Here is a 21,274-nt window from a genome sequence, read left to right as displayed (position 1 = left end):
GGCCATGCACTAGGCAATGCAAAAACATGTTTTTACCACTAGCAGGGGAATCATAGAATCATAAAGGTTAGAATAGACTTTTCAGATCATCCAGTTCAACTATCAATCCAGCCCAACACCACATTCACCATTAAACCAGGTCCTCAGGTGCCACATCCACAAGGAGGTATCAAGCAAAACATGTCCCCTGCACTTCAGTACTCACACCTTGTGCCCCTGTGCAAGAAACAAGGGAAATGCCCCCAGATGTCACCACTGCCTTGATTCATCAGCCTGCCAGAAGCCATCATCCCCTTTCACAGATGGAGGCATGAGCCTCTCTGCAGATGTGGCCTTGGCACCTGCCAACATGCCTCTGTAAGGGAAACAAACCCATGCAAGCACAAGAAGGGGACAGGACACAGCCCTGGTGTGCAGCCAGCAATGCAGAACATCCCCCAGATGGATAAATGCCACAAATGCCACTTTCCCCAGAGCCACCACAGATTTCCCCACTGTTGACCCTGGTCATTCATCACAGGTGCCGACAGCCAGCTCCTGAGATTTGTTTTGCTGAAGGAATTCCCGATAGCCCCAGGTCATGCACCCCAAGGAGATGGGATGGGTTAGCAAGTGCCACACACACCTGTCCCTGCATGCCAGCCCTGAAGAGCCCTCCTGAGCCTCCACTAGGACATAAAACTACATCAGCTCCCCTTCTGCCAGTGGGATGGAATTTTCTTCCCTGGGGAGCAGTTTGAGAAGGGGGTGAAGTGCAGGGGCTGGGCAGGAGAGTTCAGCCAGGGGCCGCTTTTAAGCGGAGCCGGTGTTTATGTGCACAGACAGCGAGTCTAAACACTGAGCGAGGCCGGGAGAACTGAGAACTGCCTGGCTGCACCCTTGGGCTCCTCTCCCACTCAGTGCCACCTCGGCCAGCCCTGAGCAGCACCCATCCCAGGGGTGCCCAGACAGCAAGTTTGGGGCCACACATGCCATTTGCAGCCCTGTCCCCATGGGCACCCATCCGGTGAGCGGGTGCTGGAGCGGAGCGAGCCCGGCCGGGGCTGTGCGGAGGCTGGAGCCGGCTTGTCTTGGCCTTATAAGGCTATTTTCGCACTGCTCTTGCAGCTCCCAGCTGCTCCCCACTCCAAAGCAGGGTCGGAGCTGGCAGCCAGAGCCTAGCCTGCCTCCTTCCTGTTAACCTCTTTCCTGCTGAACAGCCTCTAAGGGGTCTGTGCGTGGTGGGAACAGCCGTATCCAGTCCTGGCACAACCACCCGTGCTGGGCAGGGAGGGTCAGCAAACCCAGTGGTGGTCACCAGGTGAGTTCAACCTCCCTCAGCACTGGTGTCTGACCCTCTAGGTCCTCAGCAGCATCAATAATCCAGGAGCCTTTCAGGGAAGCTTGCACGCACAGATACACACATTCCACTTCCAACGTTGCTGGCAAGAAAGAGGGAGAGATGCAGAAAACATTGGCACCATGATGGGAAGGGTAGCAAGGTCCCACCAGGATGGGGTATCCAGAGGCTGCTCTGAGCTGCCATCCTGGTTGTTTGTGGATCAAAGCAAAAGCAAAATGTTGTACAAGGAGCTGGGAGCATCCACACTATCCTATCCCAACTCTTGGGTACCAAAGCAGAAGCCCATAAATGCACAGGCATTTGCCAGTCTTGCAGTGCCAAAGGCACCACCTTGCAGCCCTACAAACCCAATAGTTATTCCTTCCTCTTGCTCGGTGGGATTTAAATGCATTTAAAATGCAAAATGTCCTCCTCCCCTCTGAGAAGGGGGGTGGGAGGAATACATCACAGCAGATCCAACCCCATCTGCTTGCAGCTGCCAGCATGGCATCTTCCCTGCTCCTGGGTGCACAGGCACAACAGCCAAAGGGGAAGCAAATATCTGCAGCCTTCCAGAAAGCTGTCATGGTAATCAGCCCGATGGCAAAAACCTGGCAAGACCATGGACAGACCAGATCTTGGTGCAGGGATCATGACAGGAGAGGGAACTGCAGTAATTTGGGGGTGGGAAGGAAAAATGGGTTTCATTTGCATCTTGATACTTGAACCTTAAATTGCACTGTTCCAAATTGGCCTTGTCAACTTTATCCTCCACCCCCTCGGTGTAGGAGACGAGTCCCAGGTGGTCCCTGCACTGCATGCCAGGCACACATGTGCAGGAGCTCACCATCACCTCTGTGCTCATGGCCCTCCACAGCAGCAAGGGACTTGACCAAACACCAGCAACCACATCCCCCTAAGGTCACCCCACACAAAGATGCTCACACACTGTGATGCCAGTTTTGGACACAGCTCAGGAGGAGGAAAGCTTGGATGGAGGCAGGATGATCTCTACCCATGTTGGCCAGCCCTGCTCCACCGCAGCTGGACCTGGATTTCTGCTTCATGGGGGTGAGGGAACATGGCCAAGGTAATTGTCATCCAAGGAAAGCAGTAAATTAGATCCATCAAATCCCTGTCCCTCCCACTAAGTAAACCCATCTCCCATCCAGCCTAGAGGGGAAGGAGGGACAGGTCTCCTTGTCCCCAGCCATCCCACAACCTCTCCTGCAAATGCAACCAAGCAGAAGAATCAGTGCCAAGATACAGGGACAGAATGAGCCATCAGCAGCATCACAGCCATGAAGTGCAACCTCCAAGAGCCATCATCTGGAGCTCTGGATAATCCCAGGCCCTGCAGCCACTGTGGTGGGGTATCCCACCTTCACTCCCCAGGACTGCCAATACAGGGTCTTGTGCCAGTGCTCAACACCTGCAGAGGAGGAGAGGACAGCTCTAGGGATCAGCAGCACCAGATCCACTGAAGGCTCAGGCAACTCCCACGGGTGCAGATGCTTCAGTGGAAGTTCTTGAATCCGGCCAAATTAGTCTGGAAATCTCATTATTCCCCAGCGCTGCTCTTATGAGCTTTGCAGAGCTTCCTGCTGGGCTGGGAATACCAGGATGCTAGGCTCCCAGGGAGCTTGGGGTCTGCAGCTGGAGGTGTGAGGGCCAATCCAAGCCAAAGAGCTTGGCTTGGATTGGCCAACCAAGCAGCAGCCACATCCTGCACCCCACACCCCTACAGAAAACTCCACACCCACTCTGCATTGCTTCCAGACCAGCTCGGACCCTGCAGATCTTCCCAAAAGCCAAGGTGATAGCTGGAGAGGGTTTTCCAAACTTTGACCATTGCCCATCCCACCAAATGGCACAAAATGTGAGCCTTCTGGGCAGTATCAAGGAGAAAAGTTCCCAACAGGTACACATGATATTGTGGGGCAAGGAGAGCCCCCAGCAGCAGTTTGAGCTGGGCTTTGCTGCCACAGGCACGATGTGGTCACTGACACTGATAGCAAAGAGCCATCCTGGCCATGCAGGCAACACCAGGCTCACAGGCCAGTGGCACCTGGGGTAAAATGTGCTTTAAATACCCAGGAAAAATTTGCAACTAACACACGAGGCTGCTGGAACTGTCCCAGAGTTTCAGCATTTTCTCCCTAAACCTGTTGCTCACATCTGGCCCCTGCAGAGGAGTACAGGGGGAGGAGAGAGTTCACAGCCTCCCTCCTTTGGGAGCAATCCCAGCAGAGAGGAGCAATCTGGGGCTAGTGCACGTGAGGGTGATGAGCACAAGAGGTTTCTCCATCCCCCATGCTTGGGATGACAGATTCACTCCCCCCAGCACTGGCCTGTACATGGCATTAACCACCCATGCAACGTCCCCTCCCTCCACACATCTGCTCCATCCATAATCCCTGCTGTCCCTCCCCTAACAGGAAAGCAGCCAGGAAAGTGAACCAAAACCCTAATTATATCCCAGCAGCTCCCCAGCACCCTGGTGATCCCTGGGACTTTATCGATGCGATCGCAGCAGGGCTGATGAAATGTGGAGGAAAGGGCCAAGGCTGGGTGTGCTCCCAAACCCCACCTTTTCTCTGCAGTCACACCATCACAACAGGTGGAAATCCCATATGAGCTCATGCTGCCAGGACAGTTCTGTGTGCCTGTTCCCTCTGTCTCCTCTGCCCAAGGACGAGTCACCCACAGCAAAGGGAACTGGGAGGAGAGTGGGGACAGCTGTGGGTCACAGAGAGACAGCACCCACGGCTTCACTGCAGGTTCCCAGGGCTCTGTTTGGCCATAAAATCATGGAGAGCCACAGCTACAGCACCTGGAGCCACAGCACCCAAGGCTTGGGGGGTGCAAGACCCCCAGGATCATCACACAAAATCCTGGAATGGCTTGGGTTGGAAGGGACCTTAAAGTTCATCCAGTTCCAACTCCCTGCCATGAGCAGGGACGTCTTCCACTATCCCAGGGTGCTCCAAGCCCTGTCCAACCTGGCCTTGGACACTTCCAAGGATTGAACAGCCACATCTTCTCTGGGCAACTCTCACAGGGAAAGATTTCTTCCCTGCAGCCCCATGGCAAGGGTGCCATGGTAGCAGAAATGGCGCCAGGAAAACATGGAGAGAAAAAACCTCCATGGAAGGTGAGACCTTCCCAGCTTTCCCCAGCACCTGGAGCACCCCAAGCCCCACATGCAGCACCTCTGCCCCTGGAGCTGCTCTCCTGTGGCAGAGCACAAGGCTGTTAACACACACCCACAAACCAGCTCCTGGATCAGATCCTGCAGGAAGGAGGTGAAGGGTAAGTGAAGCTGCCACACATGTGATTTACCTACAGTAATTTCAACTTTCAGCAAGACTGTCTGGCTGTTTTATCTCGTTACCCACTTGCAGTCAGACTTCAGTGACTGGAGGGAAACGCCTCCTCCCCTAGCTTTGATGAAACAGGGCAAAATACAAGATCTTACAAAATACATATTACCAAGAGTATATTCACATGCTGTTACCTGGTCCAGCATAAAGGAAAAGCAGTACTTTGGTGGTATGGTTTTTTCTACTTTTTTATCTTGCAGCCCATGGTAAGTAAATGAGCAAGACCAATAATCAAACCTACGTGGAAATTCTCATTTTTCACCAGAAATGCCTCAAAACAGCGGAGAGAAAAGGGGGAAGACTCCTGCAAAAACCCTATGCTTGGTAACCCTGAGAAATGATGTTTACAAAACCTCACTGAAGACCTCAGCATGTCTCCACGCAAGTTTTAACCTGACGTCCCTTTCACAGCCTCCAAACCTGATGAATAATTCATGCCTCGGATAAAGCAGAAATATCATATTCACCAATGCTTACCTAACAGAGAAACAAGGACTGCAAATAAGTCATTTATTAACCCCAAACCGTGTTGCTGCTTGAACAGAGGGCATTTTTTGGTGGAAAAAATCGCTCCTGAGCCGAGGCAAGAACACACTGAGACCCTGTGCTCAAACTCAAACCCTTGTCTGGGCTCAATGGGGGTAAAACCCCCCAGAAGCAAGGCTGGGAGCTGCCACCCTCCATCCTCCTCCTCCTCAGCTGCCCCTTCTCCACCGATGGGAAGCCCACAACCCCGTGCTCGCCCACGGCTCCAGCCGCTTTCTCAGGCATTCCAAAATTTGGCCGGAGTCTCTTTTTGCAGCACACCCCCTTGCACGGCTGGACGCCTGCCTAATTGCGTATTTATTTATTTCTGCATTTTCCCAGCTCCCCGCACACACACACTGGCTCAGGGCATGGGGGCTGGGGCGGGGGGTAAAAAACCAAGGCCGGCTCCCAAAAAAAAAAAAAAAAAAAATTAAAAAAAAATTAAAAATTAAAAAAAAAGAGGGAGTGCAGCTCCCCACATTCCCCGGAGGGTGGGAGGAAGCCGGGAAGCGCAGGGCTGGCTGGGAAAGGGGTGGGAGCGGGGGGCAGGAAGGGGGGACGCCGGCGGCATCGCCCACCCCCTTCGCTTTGTGCGCGCTTGGGGAAATTAAAAATAGCTGCGTCCAAAGAGTGGCTGCAAGCGCCACAAAGAGCGTGTTGAGCGGAGGCAGCTGCAAGCTATTTGCTGCCCCTGGTAATCAGCATCTCGGCTTGCAGAGCCCCTCTGGCCCCCCCCAGCCCCTTCCTCCCCTGCCAGAAGCTGCTGCTGCCTTTCTCCAACCCACATATGTCATGTCAACAATCAATGAATGCAGGATCTCTGCCGGGGAAAGAAAAAGGGGGAAGGCGCTTTGATTTTTGGAGCAGCTTTGTTGCCTTGTTCCATTCACGTCGTCGTCCTGCTCTCTGAGCTGTCACTGAGGGGTTTGCAGCGCTGAATCCCACCAGTCAATGCCAGGATAACTCATGGCCCTCAGGGAACAGGGCTGTGCCAGCTGCTGGGATGCTGCTTTTTCTAGGAGCAGGGAAAGGGATTATTAGCCAGCATCACCCACCTGTAGCCCACAGCCCACTGGTGGTCCCTCAGTGACCTGATCCAACAACAGGGCTGGAAAGAATTAAACCCGACCCCATCCCCACCACATGGCTGCAGCTGGTGGGCTCAGGGTTGTTCTGTTCTCCTTTCACATCCCCTCCCCAGCACCAAGCAACAGCAGGGCGAAAAAAACGGTGTTTTTGTTGGTTCCTTGGGTGGTTTGGTAGCTCACGTGTGGGACTGGCATGGCCACCCAGGGACATGGGGATTCTTGGGAGCCCAGCATTTCCCTGGTTTGGAAAGAGCTGGCACCAGCTGCCCCTTCCTCTGCTGCCATGTGAGGGTAACTGCTCAGCCTTAGCTGTGTCATTTCACTGCCAGCCCTGACATCTTCCCTCCTAAATACCATCAGAGCTTGATTTCCACATTAACCTTTTACAGCAGATACAATTTTTCCTTCACCAAGAGCCTGAAGGCAGGCTGGAAGCCACAGGTCCAGGAGTCACAAAGGAACTCCAGCTGCTATGAGTGCCTGTCTCACTCTGCTCCCCCAGGAACAAGATAAATGCAATCTAAACTCCAGCTCACTTCCCTCACTGCTCTGGCACATGTCTTCTACAGAAATGTCTTTGCTAGGCCCCGAGGGATGAGGAATGGGGAAAAAGCCGAAGGATGGAGCCACTTGAACCTGTCCTCGCTGCTCAGCCTAAGAGCAATTCCAGCTTTGTGGCTCGCCCTGCAGAAGACAATAGGGGCTGTGTTGTTTCCAGGAAGGAAGCACCTGGGCCAGGTCATCAAAGCAGCTTGTGCTAGGAGGTCACTGGTTGCATCAAGCTTTCAACTCCACTTTCATCCTCTTTCTGCCTGTTAACTCCCAAACCTCCCACCATGGACTGTTTCACACAGGGACCTCTCTGAGAGGGTCCTGCAGCCACAAAATGTCTTTTGTGGGGGGCTTGGATGTGGACAGCAGTGCTCTCCAAAGCTCACAATAAAACCAGGCACTCACAATAAAACCAGGCACTTTTGGGGCCCCAGTGATGACCACTGTCATTTGCCAGGATTTGTGATGGAGCCATTCCCAGAGGAGATCTTCCTGTTCCCTCAGCCCCCTCCCAAATTCTCCTTCTGCAGCTCAGCAGTTTTACCTTCCCAAACACACTGAGCCAAACTAAAAGACATGAAACAGCAGAGGGTTCAGAAAATGTAGGGAACCATTCCTGGAGGAGCCCATGGATATCCTGACAGCAGGATCCACCTCCCACAGCAACTGGGGCCAGGCACTTGGAGCAGGGAAAAATGGGAAGACATGAACATCCCAAAGTTATCCCAAAGTTATGAGATCCCCACACCCAACCCCAGTAATGACATTTGCATCAGCATCAAGACAGACATTAACATAAAACCACAAATGAAGATCTGTGCATCTTCCTCTCATCCCCTTCAAGGCTGCTCGGTCCTGGCTTCACCAATGTCCCAGGAAATGAGTTCCCAGGGCTCCCTGTAAGTTCATGGGTTTTTTTTCCCCCAAATCAGTATTGAAAATTAAACACAACAAATCCATCAAAGATCTCTGAGCTCTGTCCACAGTCACCAACACTTGTGCTGTCTCTGTATCTCCCCATGAGCAGTCACAAGGATATTCTTTGTCCCCTCTCCCTTGCACCCTGATTTCAGATGTCCCTTTCCTGCCCAGATTCCCTGAAGAAGAAAGGATCTCTGCTTCCCAATTTTCCCATCATTTCCTTATTGCTACTGCATCATCTATGAGATACACACCAAACATCCCACATAAAGCCTCCTCACAGATCATTGCTCACTCTGACTTGACTACATGCAGTCTTGGAAAAAAAACTGGGATGGAGGTCCCTGTCACCATCTGAGCCTCACACAGTCACTCCCACCCAGCCTTCCTGTCTCTGCTTACTTTAAATTTCAAACACGCTTTGATTCAAGCCAAAAGCTTTTTATGCTAAACAGAAACTGAAAGTCTTGGTCTGGCAAACAGAGGCAGCACTGGCAAAATTGTGTCCACGGGGGGAAACCACTGGGGATGAGGGGAATGGGGTTTGTAAAGCCTGGTGCTCCCACGGAGGAGGGGGCAGGGAGAGCTTGGAAACACTTAAATGGCAAAACGTGTGGAAAAAGTAAGGACAGAGAGGCCAGGATGTTTAAGGTTCGTTTTTAATCCCTGCCAATGAATTTCAATTCTGTGCCAAAACTGAAGTAAACTGCTTTGATCTAAAAAAGAGGAAAAAAAACACACACACACGGGTTCTTGGCTTCTTAAAACAATACAGATGACAAAGGAGGTAACTACAATGAAAATTAACACAGCACAGCTCTGCTGACAGTGACATTTTAAAATGCCCCTTTCCTCCAAATAAAGAGGTTTTTGGAGGGGGGTGAATTAGGAAACAATAATTACACAGATCCGTGGATCACAACATCACTGAGCATGCATCCCTTTCTCTGATCCCCCTCCAGCTACCACCAATGCTTACACCATTCTCCTTTTTTACCCATTTATCAGTTCCTTAGGTTTCTGTGGCCAGGAGTGGAGCCTGGGGCTGAGCAGGTCTCCAGATGTGACCCCACAGCTCTGCTGTGCAGTGCCAGACCTCCCACCTCTGAGCTGGCCTCTCTTCTCCTATTTATACACCCAGCCCAGGGGTCCCCCTGCTGCCCTAACCATTCCCAGACGCCAGGCTGGCCTCACTCTTCATCCCAGCCCAGGCTCATCAGCTCCCTCTGAACCTCCCTCCCTGCCATCACAGGCTGGAGCAGGGATGTCTGCTCCATTGTGCTGAGGTTAATGACATTATGATCCATCTGAGTTCCTGATTTAGGAGCAGGACCACCCAGCTCTGAGCCCAGGAAGGGTCTGCAACATCACCATGGAGGGGACAACCATCCAACCCCAGCAAACTCTGGAATTTTTGGTGGCTGACTACTGCTTCAAGCATCCTCCTAGATCTCTTCCCAGTTTCACAGATCAATTTGACTCCAGCAAATAAGGAGGAGAGAAGAGATAGGGCTCACACATTTCATCAAGCTGGGAAGTGCCAGACACAGACTGAGGTCAGTTTGTTGCAAAATGGGTATGTCACGCCCAGGAATGCTCCTCCTGAACCCCTGCAGGAAAACTAAAAGAGCCCACCCAGAAGGATGCTCTCACCTTGCCTCTCATTCACAGCACCAGCGAGTCTGAGATGCTCCCAGACAAGCCTGAATTTTGTCTTGTTTTCCAACCATCATATGCACAAAGCAAAAAAACCTCTAAATTAATAGTCTCAGCTACCAAAAGGAAGCCTGATGTGACACAAGAACACCCCCAGGGAGGATGCAAAATGTCAAGCTAGTATAAATCCCAGCTCAAAAGAAGTGGCACAGGGATAAACCGAGGCACAGAGACAAAGCCTGGCCCTGGACACGCAGTGACTCATACAGAAGCTGGCTTGGAGATCCAGACCCACTCCCCTGACCTGCCCCAGCCACGGGGCTGGATCCATCCCCAGGCAGGGCTGGAGGCCACTGGCCCACCTGCAGGCCCAGGGAGGGACATGGCAGCACTGGCCATCCCCACAAACCCCCTCCTGCCTTTCCATTCCCACGCAGACAGGCTCTATTTATAGAGACCTCGGCCGCTAATTATAGATCCCAGCAATCAAAACAAAAGGAGGCAAAAGCTCTGCACTTGCCACTCGCTGGCTCTGGCCCCTGAGCCTGGCACTGCTCTTGTGGCAGCTCCCATATCCCAACCAAAACCTCCCAGACCTCCCAGTGCTGGGCTGATCTCCCACAGCAGTGGTTTCACTGGACACCACAGGGCATTTTACCAGAACTGAAACTTGTCCTTGGACATTCACAACACAGCAGCTCAATCCCAAGCCTGTCCCTGACTTCTTTCCTGATTTCTCTCAGTAAGAGTGGCTTTGTCATCCTCCAGCTGCTGCAGAGAAGCATCAGCCCCATCATCATCAGTCCAAGCACAAAGGTTTATCAAACAGGAGCAAGCCACCATCGGGGGGCAATCCTGGATGTTCAGCATGGGAAGGCATCCCCAAGTGATCAGAGAACCTCCACATCTACTCACATTTGGGAGGCAGAAATTTCTGCATGTCTGAGCAGGCTGGGCTTAGCCAGGGCTCTGCAGAGCTGGGAATGGCAGCTGACAGAGGGGAAGGGAGTGGGATCTGCTGGGCATTCCCAGTGGCCAGGCTGGTTCTGGGTGTTACCAACTGCACCCAGCCTGAAAGAGGGAGACCCCAGGGAGAGAGTCTGGCAGTTCAGCCTGGTCGGAGGGGATGAGCCTGTGCAAATTCTCCCCATTACAGCCATCATGCAGAACTCATTTTGTTTTCAGACTAAAACTATGGCAGAGTGAGAACAGACAGAATGATGGACACACAGAAAGAAAGTGGCGAAGCAGGAGACTCAATCAGCTCTGGGACATACCTGGGCAGGTCTCAGGAGAGAGCTGAATGACAGCAGGACAGCTGGTGCCCGCTTGTCCCACCTTCCACGCCCAAAATGCCCCAAACCAACACCAAATTTTACCCATCCCATGGCTAAAGGCTCCCTGTGCCCAGTGCTGCCCCATTCCATGGTCTCTGAGCACCAACCACAGCACCAAAACCTCTGGGGGCTCCCTGAGGTCTCCTCAAGCTGGGCTTGTGCTTTGAGCTGCCCCTCTACACACCACTGTTCTCCAACCTGCTGGGAGCCAGGGGCAGAACCTCACTGGCCAGGCACAGGAATGTCTCCATCAGCATCACCAGCCCAGGACTCTCCTCCCAAGCTCACCCCTCCCTCCAATTCCGCTTTTAATAAGAGCAAAAACTGCCAAACCCACAAAATTAATGTCTGAAAGGTTCAAGCAGAGCCATTCAACCCCAGCCTGTGACTGCCTGGGAGGTCTCTGGCTGGCTCTAGAGGCTGCTCTGCACCGAGGCTCCCACGGGACCCTCACCCAGCTCAGTGGGGCACACTGTGGGAGGGGGGGAAATCATCCCTGAGAGGACTGCACAGTGTATCCCTCATGGAAAAAACAGTGTCTCTGCTGGCACCCCAGCCCTGTTACTCCTCACCAGGCCACTGAGGTGGTGGGGACAGGGCAAGGAGCTGGCACAGCTGGAGGGCTGCAAAGGTCAGGAGGGTATTTTTATACCATGTGTCAAACCCCAGTGAAGAGGAAGGATCCATGTCAGTCCCCTCTACGTATGACTATGACATGGTCAGACCCTCCTGGGATCATCACAGCACAAGTGGTCTTGGGGCAGCAAGTCCAGGAGCCAGCACAGTGGTGTCACACTGCCTGGGACACCACCCTGCATGGTGCACATGTGTACATTCCCTTTTTGTTTGTATTCTTTCACTTTTTCCCTTCTCAAGGGGAAAAAGCCCAACAGGTGCCTGGAGAACTGCAGGATGCTCCTGCTGCCTTTGGATGCTCCTGTGGCCCAGATGCAGCAGAACCTGGGACAGGTCAACCTCCTCAGGATGCAAAACAGCAAAAAAATATTTCAGATTGTGTTTCCCAGCTTTCTGCACCTCTGCCTCAGACTGGGGAATCTCCCTACTCCACCCAGACACAGAGCACCCTCCTGTCAGTGTAGGACAGGAAACACCAGCCCAGTGCAGAGTCAGGTTGCTGACACTGAAAATGTATTAAAGCCTCCACTGCTCCTACCCAAGACATTTAAATTATTTAGGGCACTTGGACCAACCCCAAGTAAAAATACAAACAAACACAGCATGAAATCTGAGCCACACTCGCCGTGCCTCCTCATTCCACGGTGCCCTCACAGGAGGCATTGGAGGAGGACCAAGGCACACTGACCTAGCAGGGAGCCTCCCTGCCACAGACACAGCTCCCCCTGTGTCCCTGTCCCACAGGTGTGCTGGCTTCCTGAGCCTCCTGCCCAGGCAGAACCCAGCACATGGGTATCACTGTGCCAGCCTGTTCAGCCTTGGGAACCCTCTGTGGGCTTGCTGCAGCCAGCAGGATAGATCAGCAGTCCTGAGAGTTCCTGGGATTGACCTACTGGGCTCTTCAGCCCCACTCTGCAGCTCCCAGTGGATGGGTTTCCCTTCCTTTGATCCCCTTTCACCGATGGGAACAGTGCTGGTGACAAGCTGCAGCTCCAGGGCAGGCAGGCAGTGGGAAGTTGTTCCAGCTGACCTATTTTCCACGGGCATCACTAGGCAGGGCCTCCTTCTTGGACACTGCCAAGGTGATTCACCACAACCAAAACCCAGCTGGCACTGGGAAACTGGGCAAAAAGGAGGAGGAAAGGAGGAACGACCTTGGGGACCCCCTCCAGCACTTCCTGCCAGTGTGGGATCTGTCAGTGACTGCTGAATCCCACGCCAGGCGGGACTCGCACGCCTCCGAAACGCCCACCATCCTCTGCAGAGTGTCCACTGAGCTCCCACACAAACCCAGCCTGGCACAGCGTCAAACCCAGCAAGAACAGCTCTCCTCCAGCTTGGCAGAGCACTCCAAGGGCAGCAGATAACCCAGCTGATCCCTGGACACAGCCAGGCAGCACTCACCATCTCGTCGAGGGCATAGCGCAGCAGCCCGTGCTCGTAGAGGATGAAGAACCGACGCTGCCATTTCTGCAAGAGAAGACATCAAGGTGGGTCATGGCAGTGCCAACCAGTCTCTGGGCCTTGCTGGGAGCACTGGAGCTGCACATCAGCTGGCAGGGCAGGGCATTGCCAAGGGTCTGTGTGCCCAATGCTGACTGTCTTAAGCTCTGGCAGCTTTGGGACTTGACCATTCCCTGGGGAGCCTATTCAGTGCCTGACCACCCTCTGGGGGAAGAACCTTTTCCTAATATCCAAACTGAACCTCTCCTGACTCAGGTTCATGGGGCAACACCACAAGGATCCCCAAACTAAAGGCTCTGAGCCCTCAGTTTCATCCTGCATCATCTATTCCCAGTGCTGGAGGGTGACAGGGTGTCATGTCAGATGTCCCCCAGCAGCACATGAGCTCAATTTGGATGGTGGTGGTGGCTGCACTTCTGGCACAGCACTGCCAAGGCAATCCTGGCACCACACTGGCACTGCTGCCTCTGCAGCTGCACAGCAAATCAGATTGGAGAACTGATCTGGCTGGAAAACTGCCTTTTTTTTTTTCATGTGTGCCAGGTTGTTTTCAGCCAAGAGTAAAAACTGGTTGAGCAGGCTGAAATAAAAAAGTCCTGGATTCATAGCCCCAGTGCAGCAATTCTTATCTCATTTTTCTCAGCCCTTCGGGCAAAGTCCAGGGACAAGCAGAACTATGGAGGACCTTGTGGACCTCCACAAGCCCCAGCTCAGCAGACAGCCTGGGTTTTGGGAAGACATGGGTCCCACGTCCCCTTTATGTCAGGCCAGCCAGCCTATGACAAGCTGTGACTCCAAGTAATGACCCATATACCCCAGGCTGAACTGAGAGCTCAATTCTTGCTCATTCGGGAGCGATTTTTTATTACAAACAGCTCCAAGAGCATTCTGGCTACATGACAGAGGGTTCACGGACCATTGCCATCCCTCCCACGCACAAGACAGCCCCGTTCTGGCAGCCTCAGCAGCAAGCTCCCTGCAAGAAAAGCTTGGGGACAGGCTGGAAGTCCTCATCACAAGCCAGCAGTGAAGCCTGGCCACATCCTTCTGAGCCTCACACCCCCCTGGACAGGAAAGTGGGGGATGCTCCAACCCCAGAGGATGGTGCTGTTTGTGCCAGGTATGAGAACACCCCTTTGGGAAGGAGCTGAGTGTGTCCTGCTCTGTCTGCAGATCCCTGCAAAAGGGAACCACCACTTGGTCCCTTCCTTGCTGCAGGACCTGGTGACACTGGCATATCCACACTAGGGGATGGGATGCAGCCTCCCTGTAGAGCTCTGGGCACGCTCATGATGAGCTGCAGAAAATAAAGTAGCTGTTTCCAAGCCCCAAAGCAAAACTGGGAGCATTTCTGATGGTCACAGCACAGCTCAGAGTCACACAGCCAACACCCCACTGCCTTCCTGGCAGCATGGCACGTGTCAGGCAAACCAGGGCAGCATCAAAAAGCAAGAGCAACAAGCAATAAAATCGTACACACTGAGCCTGACCTGCACCTGCAGTGCCCCAGGCTGCTGCCCAGCATGGGAGACCTTGCATCCCAGAGAAGGAATTCCAGACTTGCTGCCAGAAACATCTCCCAGCTTCCTGGTTTGCACAAGGGGATGGGTGCATGGAGGTGCCTTTGGCACTCCCAGGGTCACAGCCACTTCCATGGGCAGGGACAGCCCGTGCTGATCCTCCTGCCACCCCCACCCACGTCATGGGGAGGGGATGTCTCAGCTTCACTTACCCGGGAGCGATGGACGGGGTTGTCAAAGTCCGTTCCTTCCGGGGCCAGCAGCAGCCAGCCACCATAAATGGGTTTGGCCTGCAAAGAAACAGCAGAGAAACACTCACACACAGCAGAAAATGGCTCAACGTGGATCAGCACCACAGGGAATCAATGGTCAGGGACCACGGGAAACTGCAGCAGCCCCAGCACGAAGGCAGCTGTGTGAGCTCAGCCTCCTGCACGCCGGCACTCAGCCTTCCCAGCGCAGGGAACGTGGTGTCTGATGGCAACCCGTGGTGTGACACACACTGTGTGCCAACGGCACTGAGACGAGGACTCGGGAGGAGGCAAAACCCCAGCCACAAACTCCAAACACAGCTGCTCCTGCATGGCACCGTGCCCGGAGCACCAACCTCGCGGGTACTGCCGAGCAGCAGAGCCCATCCCCAGCGCCGGCTCTTCCCGACGCCATCGGCAGCGTGCCTCTACTCCAAAGCAAAAACACACTCCAAAGGAGAGCTCCATGTTTTCCGTTCGTTAATTAAGAGAGGAAAAACTACCCAGTGCTGGCAGCTCTCCAGCTCCCAGCCGCTTCCCGTGCCGTGCACATCCAACTCCTGCTTCCCTGCAGGGCCAGCCCCTGCCAGCTCTCTCCCCCCAGCAGCAGCATCCAGCGGCCCACGGCCGAGCACACAGGAAGGTCAGAGCCAGGAGGAGGGAAAACAGCTCATTCAGCCAGCAGGGAAGAGAAAGGGAAAGAATACTCGGAAAGAACCTTGCAGCACTGCCGTATGTCAGTGGAAAAAAAATATCCAGGCTCTTTCCACTGGTGGTTTGGATGCAGAAGTGGCCAGGGTGAAGCTCACCCGTGGCAAGCAGTGGGATGGAGATGGGCACCTCCCACGCAAAGTCCTGCAGGCACCGCTCCTGCTGCCTTGTCAAGCTGTAAATGATGAGCCAACACCTGGCAAGGGCTGGGGCCAAATCCTGCTGCAAGAGTGGCAAAGCATTGCCACACCAGCAAGGCGGCTCCACAGATACCAAGACAGACCAGGAGGGAGGAAACCAAGGGAAGATCCAGTTCCAGGAGACCCTGGGTCTGGGAACACTGATTTCCACCATGGAACATCCATGCACGTCCATCCTGGCCCAGCCAAAAAGTCACAAGGACACACACTCCCAGCTCTTTTACTGATTCAGTTAATATTGTTGCTTTCATTCTTTTCTGTTCCTTAAAGTTTAAAACTGTTTCCAATCCAGTACCTCCCCTAGATTCCTCCTGCCAGTTTCTGTGGTTTTGTAATGTTAAAAAAAAATTTCCCCTCTGGAAAAATCCCTGCAAACAATAGAAGAAACTGCCTATACACCAGAAACTGTCAAATGCATGAAGCACTGAGTAAGCAAACTGGAAACACGCCGGAGGAGACCTTTTGCTGTTTATAAAGTGAAAAGAAATAACAAAATCTCTTATCCCCTTCACAATATGACATACCAGCTCGAGGTGTTGCTCCCCCAGCAGCTGGGAAAACATGATTTGAGAAGACCTTCCTTCCTTCCTTCCCCCTTTAAATGAGATTTAAACCAATGAAAACGAAGTGCTGGGATTAGGATCCAATTTGGGGGAGTTAGGGGGGCCCAGGGCACCCCTACAGTTGCTCCCACGATCACACTGGGGGCACAGAAAGGCGCCTGTGTGCACCACAACCCTCCCTGCGTTCGGCAAAGGGTCCAGAGCCCCCTGGGTACCCCTGCCCAGCTCACCTGGATGCTGGTGCCCTGCTCGCCCATGGCCCCCATGGCACCTCCAGCTGCTCAGCACAGCTCCGTGCCCAGCTCCGTGCCCGTCTCCTGCCGCCCACGCTGCCAGCGCCCCGCAGGTGAGCCAGGCTCTGCCACTCCCCCGGCACACCCCGCCCCGGGCCCCCACCCAAACCACCCGTGACGCATCCGTGCCCACGCCATGGGAGGACTCACGGAGCAGGGGATCCCAGGGCTCCCTGCCACGCTGGGATGTGGCCACAGCCACCCACATGGCCTGGCAAGGGCCAAACATCCCAAATTTCTCTTGTGTTTTACAGGGGAAAAGCAGAATTGCAAGTGACTGGTGACTTGTGACAGGAAATGGGGTCCCCAAATTCATGTGAGAGAATGTGAGGTGAGTGCTGAGCAACTGGGGCTTGAGAAGATCTTGGGAGTGGCCTCCACCATGCAGGAACAAGAGGATGACAGTGACAACGGCACATGATGTCCCCAACGCTTGGCACCACTACACCAAGGCAGCACCCTGATGATGCTCCAGACAGCTGAGCAGCAGGCAGGGCTCAGCTCTCCTCCACCCCCCAGTTTTTCCACTCTGTGCCCCAGCACAGCTCCTGACCAAGAGCAAGTGCTCAACCCAGCTAAGCCACAGCACTGCAGCCATGCAGAATGTGTGACAGGCAGCAGGCAGGTCCCAGTGCCACACCAGGTATAAAGTAACCATGGAACCAACAGGGACCGGCAGCAAGAATAACCCAGTACTACAGGCATGAAGTCCTGCTCTACCTCAGCCTGGCTCACATCCCCAGCAGACATTATTCTGCCCTCAGCCATTCCAATTTTAGCTCAAACTGTCTGTAAATAAACACTGAGCACCTGAAATACACACCCTTAACACAGAGCATGGACATTTCTATACCAGTGTCATAAATAACCACCAGTGGGCTACACTTATTTTGGCAGAAGAATCCAATTCCAGATATTGAAACCAAAGTAGCTGAAAGGTATGAATTAGAGCCAGGCAGCGTGGGCAGCCTGGTTCCACCCATCAACAAACAAACACGCAGCAGCGCTTTTTAAAGCCAAACCAAAACAAGCTCCTGCTAAAACCAAGCAAATGCCCAGAGAGGTACAAGCCTAAATGAAAGGGATATGAATTAGTATACGAAGTTTCTGAAATAAGCTCATCACACCTGCATTGGAATGGCCCTGCTGAAGCAAGGTTTAAAATAAACCCAGTGTGAGAGGCAGGTCTGGGGGGTGTTGGAGCAGCAGGATGGAGCTGGAATCACATGTCCTTTCCACTGGCTTGGCTTTCTCTGGAGAGCTCCTCAAGAAGAGGAAAATGCAACAATCAGCACTGAGCAAGACCTCAGAGCAAAAATTTCCCTCTTCCAAAGAGATTTGTCCAATCTCTCATTCAGGGATGGTGTTAGAGCAGGGTTCCCAGGATGCCTTCAACCACACAGGGCCCTGTTTGGCTCCTGACAGCTCTGGGGATACCCAAAGAGCAGCTCCACATAGTTTCTCCACAGGTAGCAGCCACACTGGGTGGGTGGCTTTGCTTTACTTTTATCCAGAAGGTATCTGGCTGGAGGGTGAGCCACAAAATACTGTGGGAAAGTAGAGTGAAGAGGGGCCACTGATGGAGCTGGGGTGGGGTGACGCTCACCCCACCATGGCATGAGAAGTGCAGCCAGTTTGCAGCCCCACCGTGCCCAGTTCCATCCAATCCCTCCCGTGGGACTGCTGGGACTGAGGCTGACTAACGCAACATCCCCACGTCACCACTCGTTTCCTGTCACACCTCTGGGAGTGTCCAGGTATCGCATCCCACCTTTGATCCGATGCTGGAGCTGGGCTGTGGGCACCAGCAGAACCTCACCTGCCTCTTGGGTCGCTGTTCCAGCCACTGCTTCCATCCCCTCAGCCCACGGTGCATCCAGGGGGAGGACGCTGCCCCCAGCCCAGCGCCGCCGGCAGCACGGCGGGTGGGAGGAAGCAGAGAAGGAAGCGGCCCCAGCTGGGTTTACACAAAGTTGTCAGGCTGCTGTGCTGATGCTGCCCAGGCATGGACAAACCACCCCAACCAGCTCCACCAGCACTGGGAACACAATTCCCAGCAGACAGGGAATGGGGCTTGAAGGACGTGCAGAGCCACTCAGCACTTCCCAAAGCCCAGGGTGATACAGGAACCCCTGCACACCCCCAGGGCCACAGAGGGCAGGTTGGGTCACAGGAGTGTGGCAGCCCATGGAGTGCCAGGTCACAGGGCTGGAGGTGGGCTGTGACACCAACCAGCTGCCTGTTGGACAGGCTTTCACACCTCCTGTGGTTTTAGTGGTACCTTCAGCTTTTCCCTCCCTGCACTGATCTGCCAGGCACGCAGGACCCAGTAGAGCCACAGTGCCGCAGGAGTTTATTGCACAAGGTGGAACAGCAGAGCTGTACCAACATCCACATCCCCCTCTTAGGGGCCAGATTCAACCCACATACCCGCTGGGGTGGGCTGGGATGCCCCCACAGCCAATGCCCACCCAGCCCCTCATGTTCTGAGGGAAGTCCGAGCCCATTGCCGGGAGAGACTCCTGGCTCCGAGCGCGTGGCGGGAGGGATAATCTGTTTAGGCTGCCGGCAGACGTAATCAGCCTGTCTCGGGTGGAGGCAGGGCTTGTTTTGTTCAGGCTTGGCAACTGAGCGGGAAGGGGAAGAAAAATGGATTGTTGCATCGGAGCTTTAGGCTCTGCCTCCAGCACTGCGAGCAGGGAGCCCTGTGCAGCAGAGAAGTGATGCCAGGGCTTCCAGCAGCCCCACAAAAGAATGATGTACCCAACCTGACCCAGGCTGTGGGTGAATCCATGGTGGAACTTGTTCCATCACCTTTATGGGTGAGCCACAATATTCACCAGAGGAGCCCCTCTGACAGCGGCGCCTGCTGCTCCCCACACCCAGGGGAGCACAACAGGGTCACAGCTGTCATCCAGACCCAGACTGTGGGGACAGCAAGGTCATCATTGCCTTTGTGCCTTCTCCTGATCCACTCAGAGCTCCCATAAGGCAGGGACACGTTTCTGGCACAGTTCAAGGAGAAAGTCACCACAAATACTGTGGCTGCAACCTCAAAATAGGAAATCAGGGCCGTTTCAGCTCCGCTCAGCTCTCAGTTTTGCACACCTTGGAGCCAAGAGAACATTGCTAATGGATGAGTTGGAGCAGCTGTCACTCAGCAAGAATGGGGAAGGTGGCACAGTGTTCAGGGAGGGAATGGGATGTGACACCCAAGCAAGTGTTCCTGCCCACAGCATGGCTTCTAGGAACTGAGAGACCAGCGTCACTTGACATTCTGTGTGCTCCCAGTGGGATGGCAGATGGAGACCCACGAGAGACCCATGACCATGGCTGTTGGGAGGCTCTGCAAACACTGCTGTGCAAACCCACGCTTCAGCAACAATCCCAAGGGCTGGGATGAAGCCCAGCCTCAGTAGTTAAGCTGTTTACATCTCTGTTTCCCTGCCTGTACAACATTTCCCCTCTGCTGTCTGTCACCTGGTGACGCCAAACCCCAGCGCGGAGGCTGCAGAGCTGCCTCTGAGCATCCACAACCATTCCTGAAGCAAAAACACTCTCCCATCCCCCAGTACCTCATCCAAGTGGCTGCTCACTGCCCCTGCATTCAGCCCAAACAGTGCTTTTTCTAGGACAAGACATGGGTAGCTCCTGAAGGTCACCCTGGATGATGTGCAGAGTCCCATCTCCATCCATATCTAGCTCTTCTGCCAAAACACATTTGGACAAGGCAGACACGAGTTGGCCACTGCCAGAGCTGCAAATCCCAGGCCAAGGATTTCACCATCAACACATCTCCACAAGCAGCATAAGGCCAAATCAGACTGGACACACTGGACTTGGGGCCACCAGGATCACCAAATGCCACTACTGTGGGCAAGTTGGTGGGCACTGTGCATGGCACAACCCTCCTGGCACACTGCTAGCACCGACCCAGGTGTCAGCAAACCCCAAAGGACAGAGCTGCCCAAACAGTGGGCAGTGGGAGTGACCGACCGACCAGAGGAACAGGAAGGGGAAAGGTTGAATTCACCCTTCGTGCAAACAGCCGGCCTCCTTCTGCAAACACCCCTGTCCCAGGGCTGTGCTCAGGTCCGAGCGCTGCCATCACCTGGGGCAGTCAGAGCAAGAGCTGGCTGAGGCCAGCTGCGGCATGCACAGGGAATTTGTCAAGCAGCAGCAAAATGAAGCAGGACAGAATGGACTTTGCAATTCCAGCTCCTCCTGGAGCAGTCCCGAAGCCGGTGTGCCTGGCAGCGAGCAGGCGTATCTAACCACTTCCCACCACTGGCCTTCCTCAGCGCCTGAGAGAAGCCACAACATCTCTCCACAGTGTTGGAGAGGGATTTATCACTTTGTCAGGTGCCAGCGCAGATAAGGTGTGGCGCCATGCAAAAACCCAGCAGCGAGTGAGTGTGCAAAGGGGACGGTTCTCCAGCACCCAAAGGCGCCGCCACGTCCCTTCCCTTGGGCCAGGCAGAGGTTCAAGTGCACCCCAAATCAACACCAGCATCCAACACAGCTTCCAAGTGCCTGCTGTGCTCCCTGCCTACACGTCACTGTCCAAGGATGGGATGCTGCCCATAGGGCAGAGCCACTGTGACCTTGCCTCCGAGTCCCCTTGGCTGTGCCCTCCGAGTCCCTGCCCTCCACAGCCACCAAGAGAGGCAAATTTGACATTTGCAGAGAAATCTCCCCCTGTTCAGTGCTAATAATCAGTCAAGTAGAGGCGGATTTTTGCAGCATGATACAAGCAGCAGGGAGCGGGGAATGCAAGCGCGGGGGCTGCTTTCCAGGAAAATGGGGGCTTTTCCTCCCAAAAAGGAGCAGAGCTGGAGAGAAAAGTGTGG

At 54.1% G+C, this 21,274-nt stretch overlaps 1 protein-coding gene across 8 annotated transcripts in view; it reads right to left on the bottom strand.

Annotated features, from left to right (window-relative positions):
• The window catches only part of LOC117003782 (myosin phosphatase Rho interacting protein), a 72,805-nt gene that overhangs the window by 47,087 nt on the left and 4,444 nt on the right, over positions 1 to 21,274 (bottom strand). For all 8 annotated transcript variants that reach the window (XM_033074023.2, XM_033074025.2, XM_033074024.2 and 5 more), the window contains exons 2-3: positions 14,619 to 14,696; positions 12,827 to 12,892 (exon numbers count right to left, since the gene is read on the bottom strand). In XM_033074023.2, coding sequence (XP_032929914.1) covers positions 12,827 to 12,892; positions 14,619 to 14,696 — 144 coding nt within the window. The remainder of the gene's footprint in view (positions 1 to 12,826; positions 12,893 to 14,618; positions 14,697 to 21,274) is intronic.

The sequence above is a fragment of the Catharus ustulatus genome, chromosome 16, assembly GCF_009819885.2.
Source record: "Catharus ustulatus isolate bCatUst1 chromosome 16, bCatUst1.pri.v2, whole genome shotgun sequence".
NCBI lineage: Eukaryota > Metazoa > Chordata > Aves > Passeriformes > Turdidae > Catharus > Catharus ustulatus.
The sequence above is the reverse complement of the archived record's forward strand: the minus strand, read 5'-3'. Positions and strand labels throughout refer to the sequence as shown.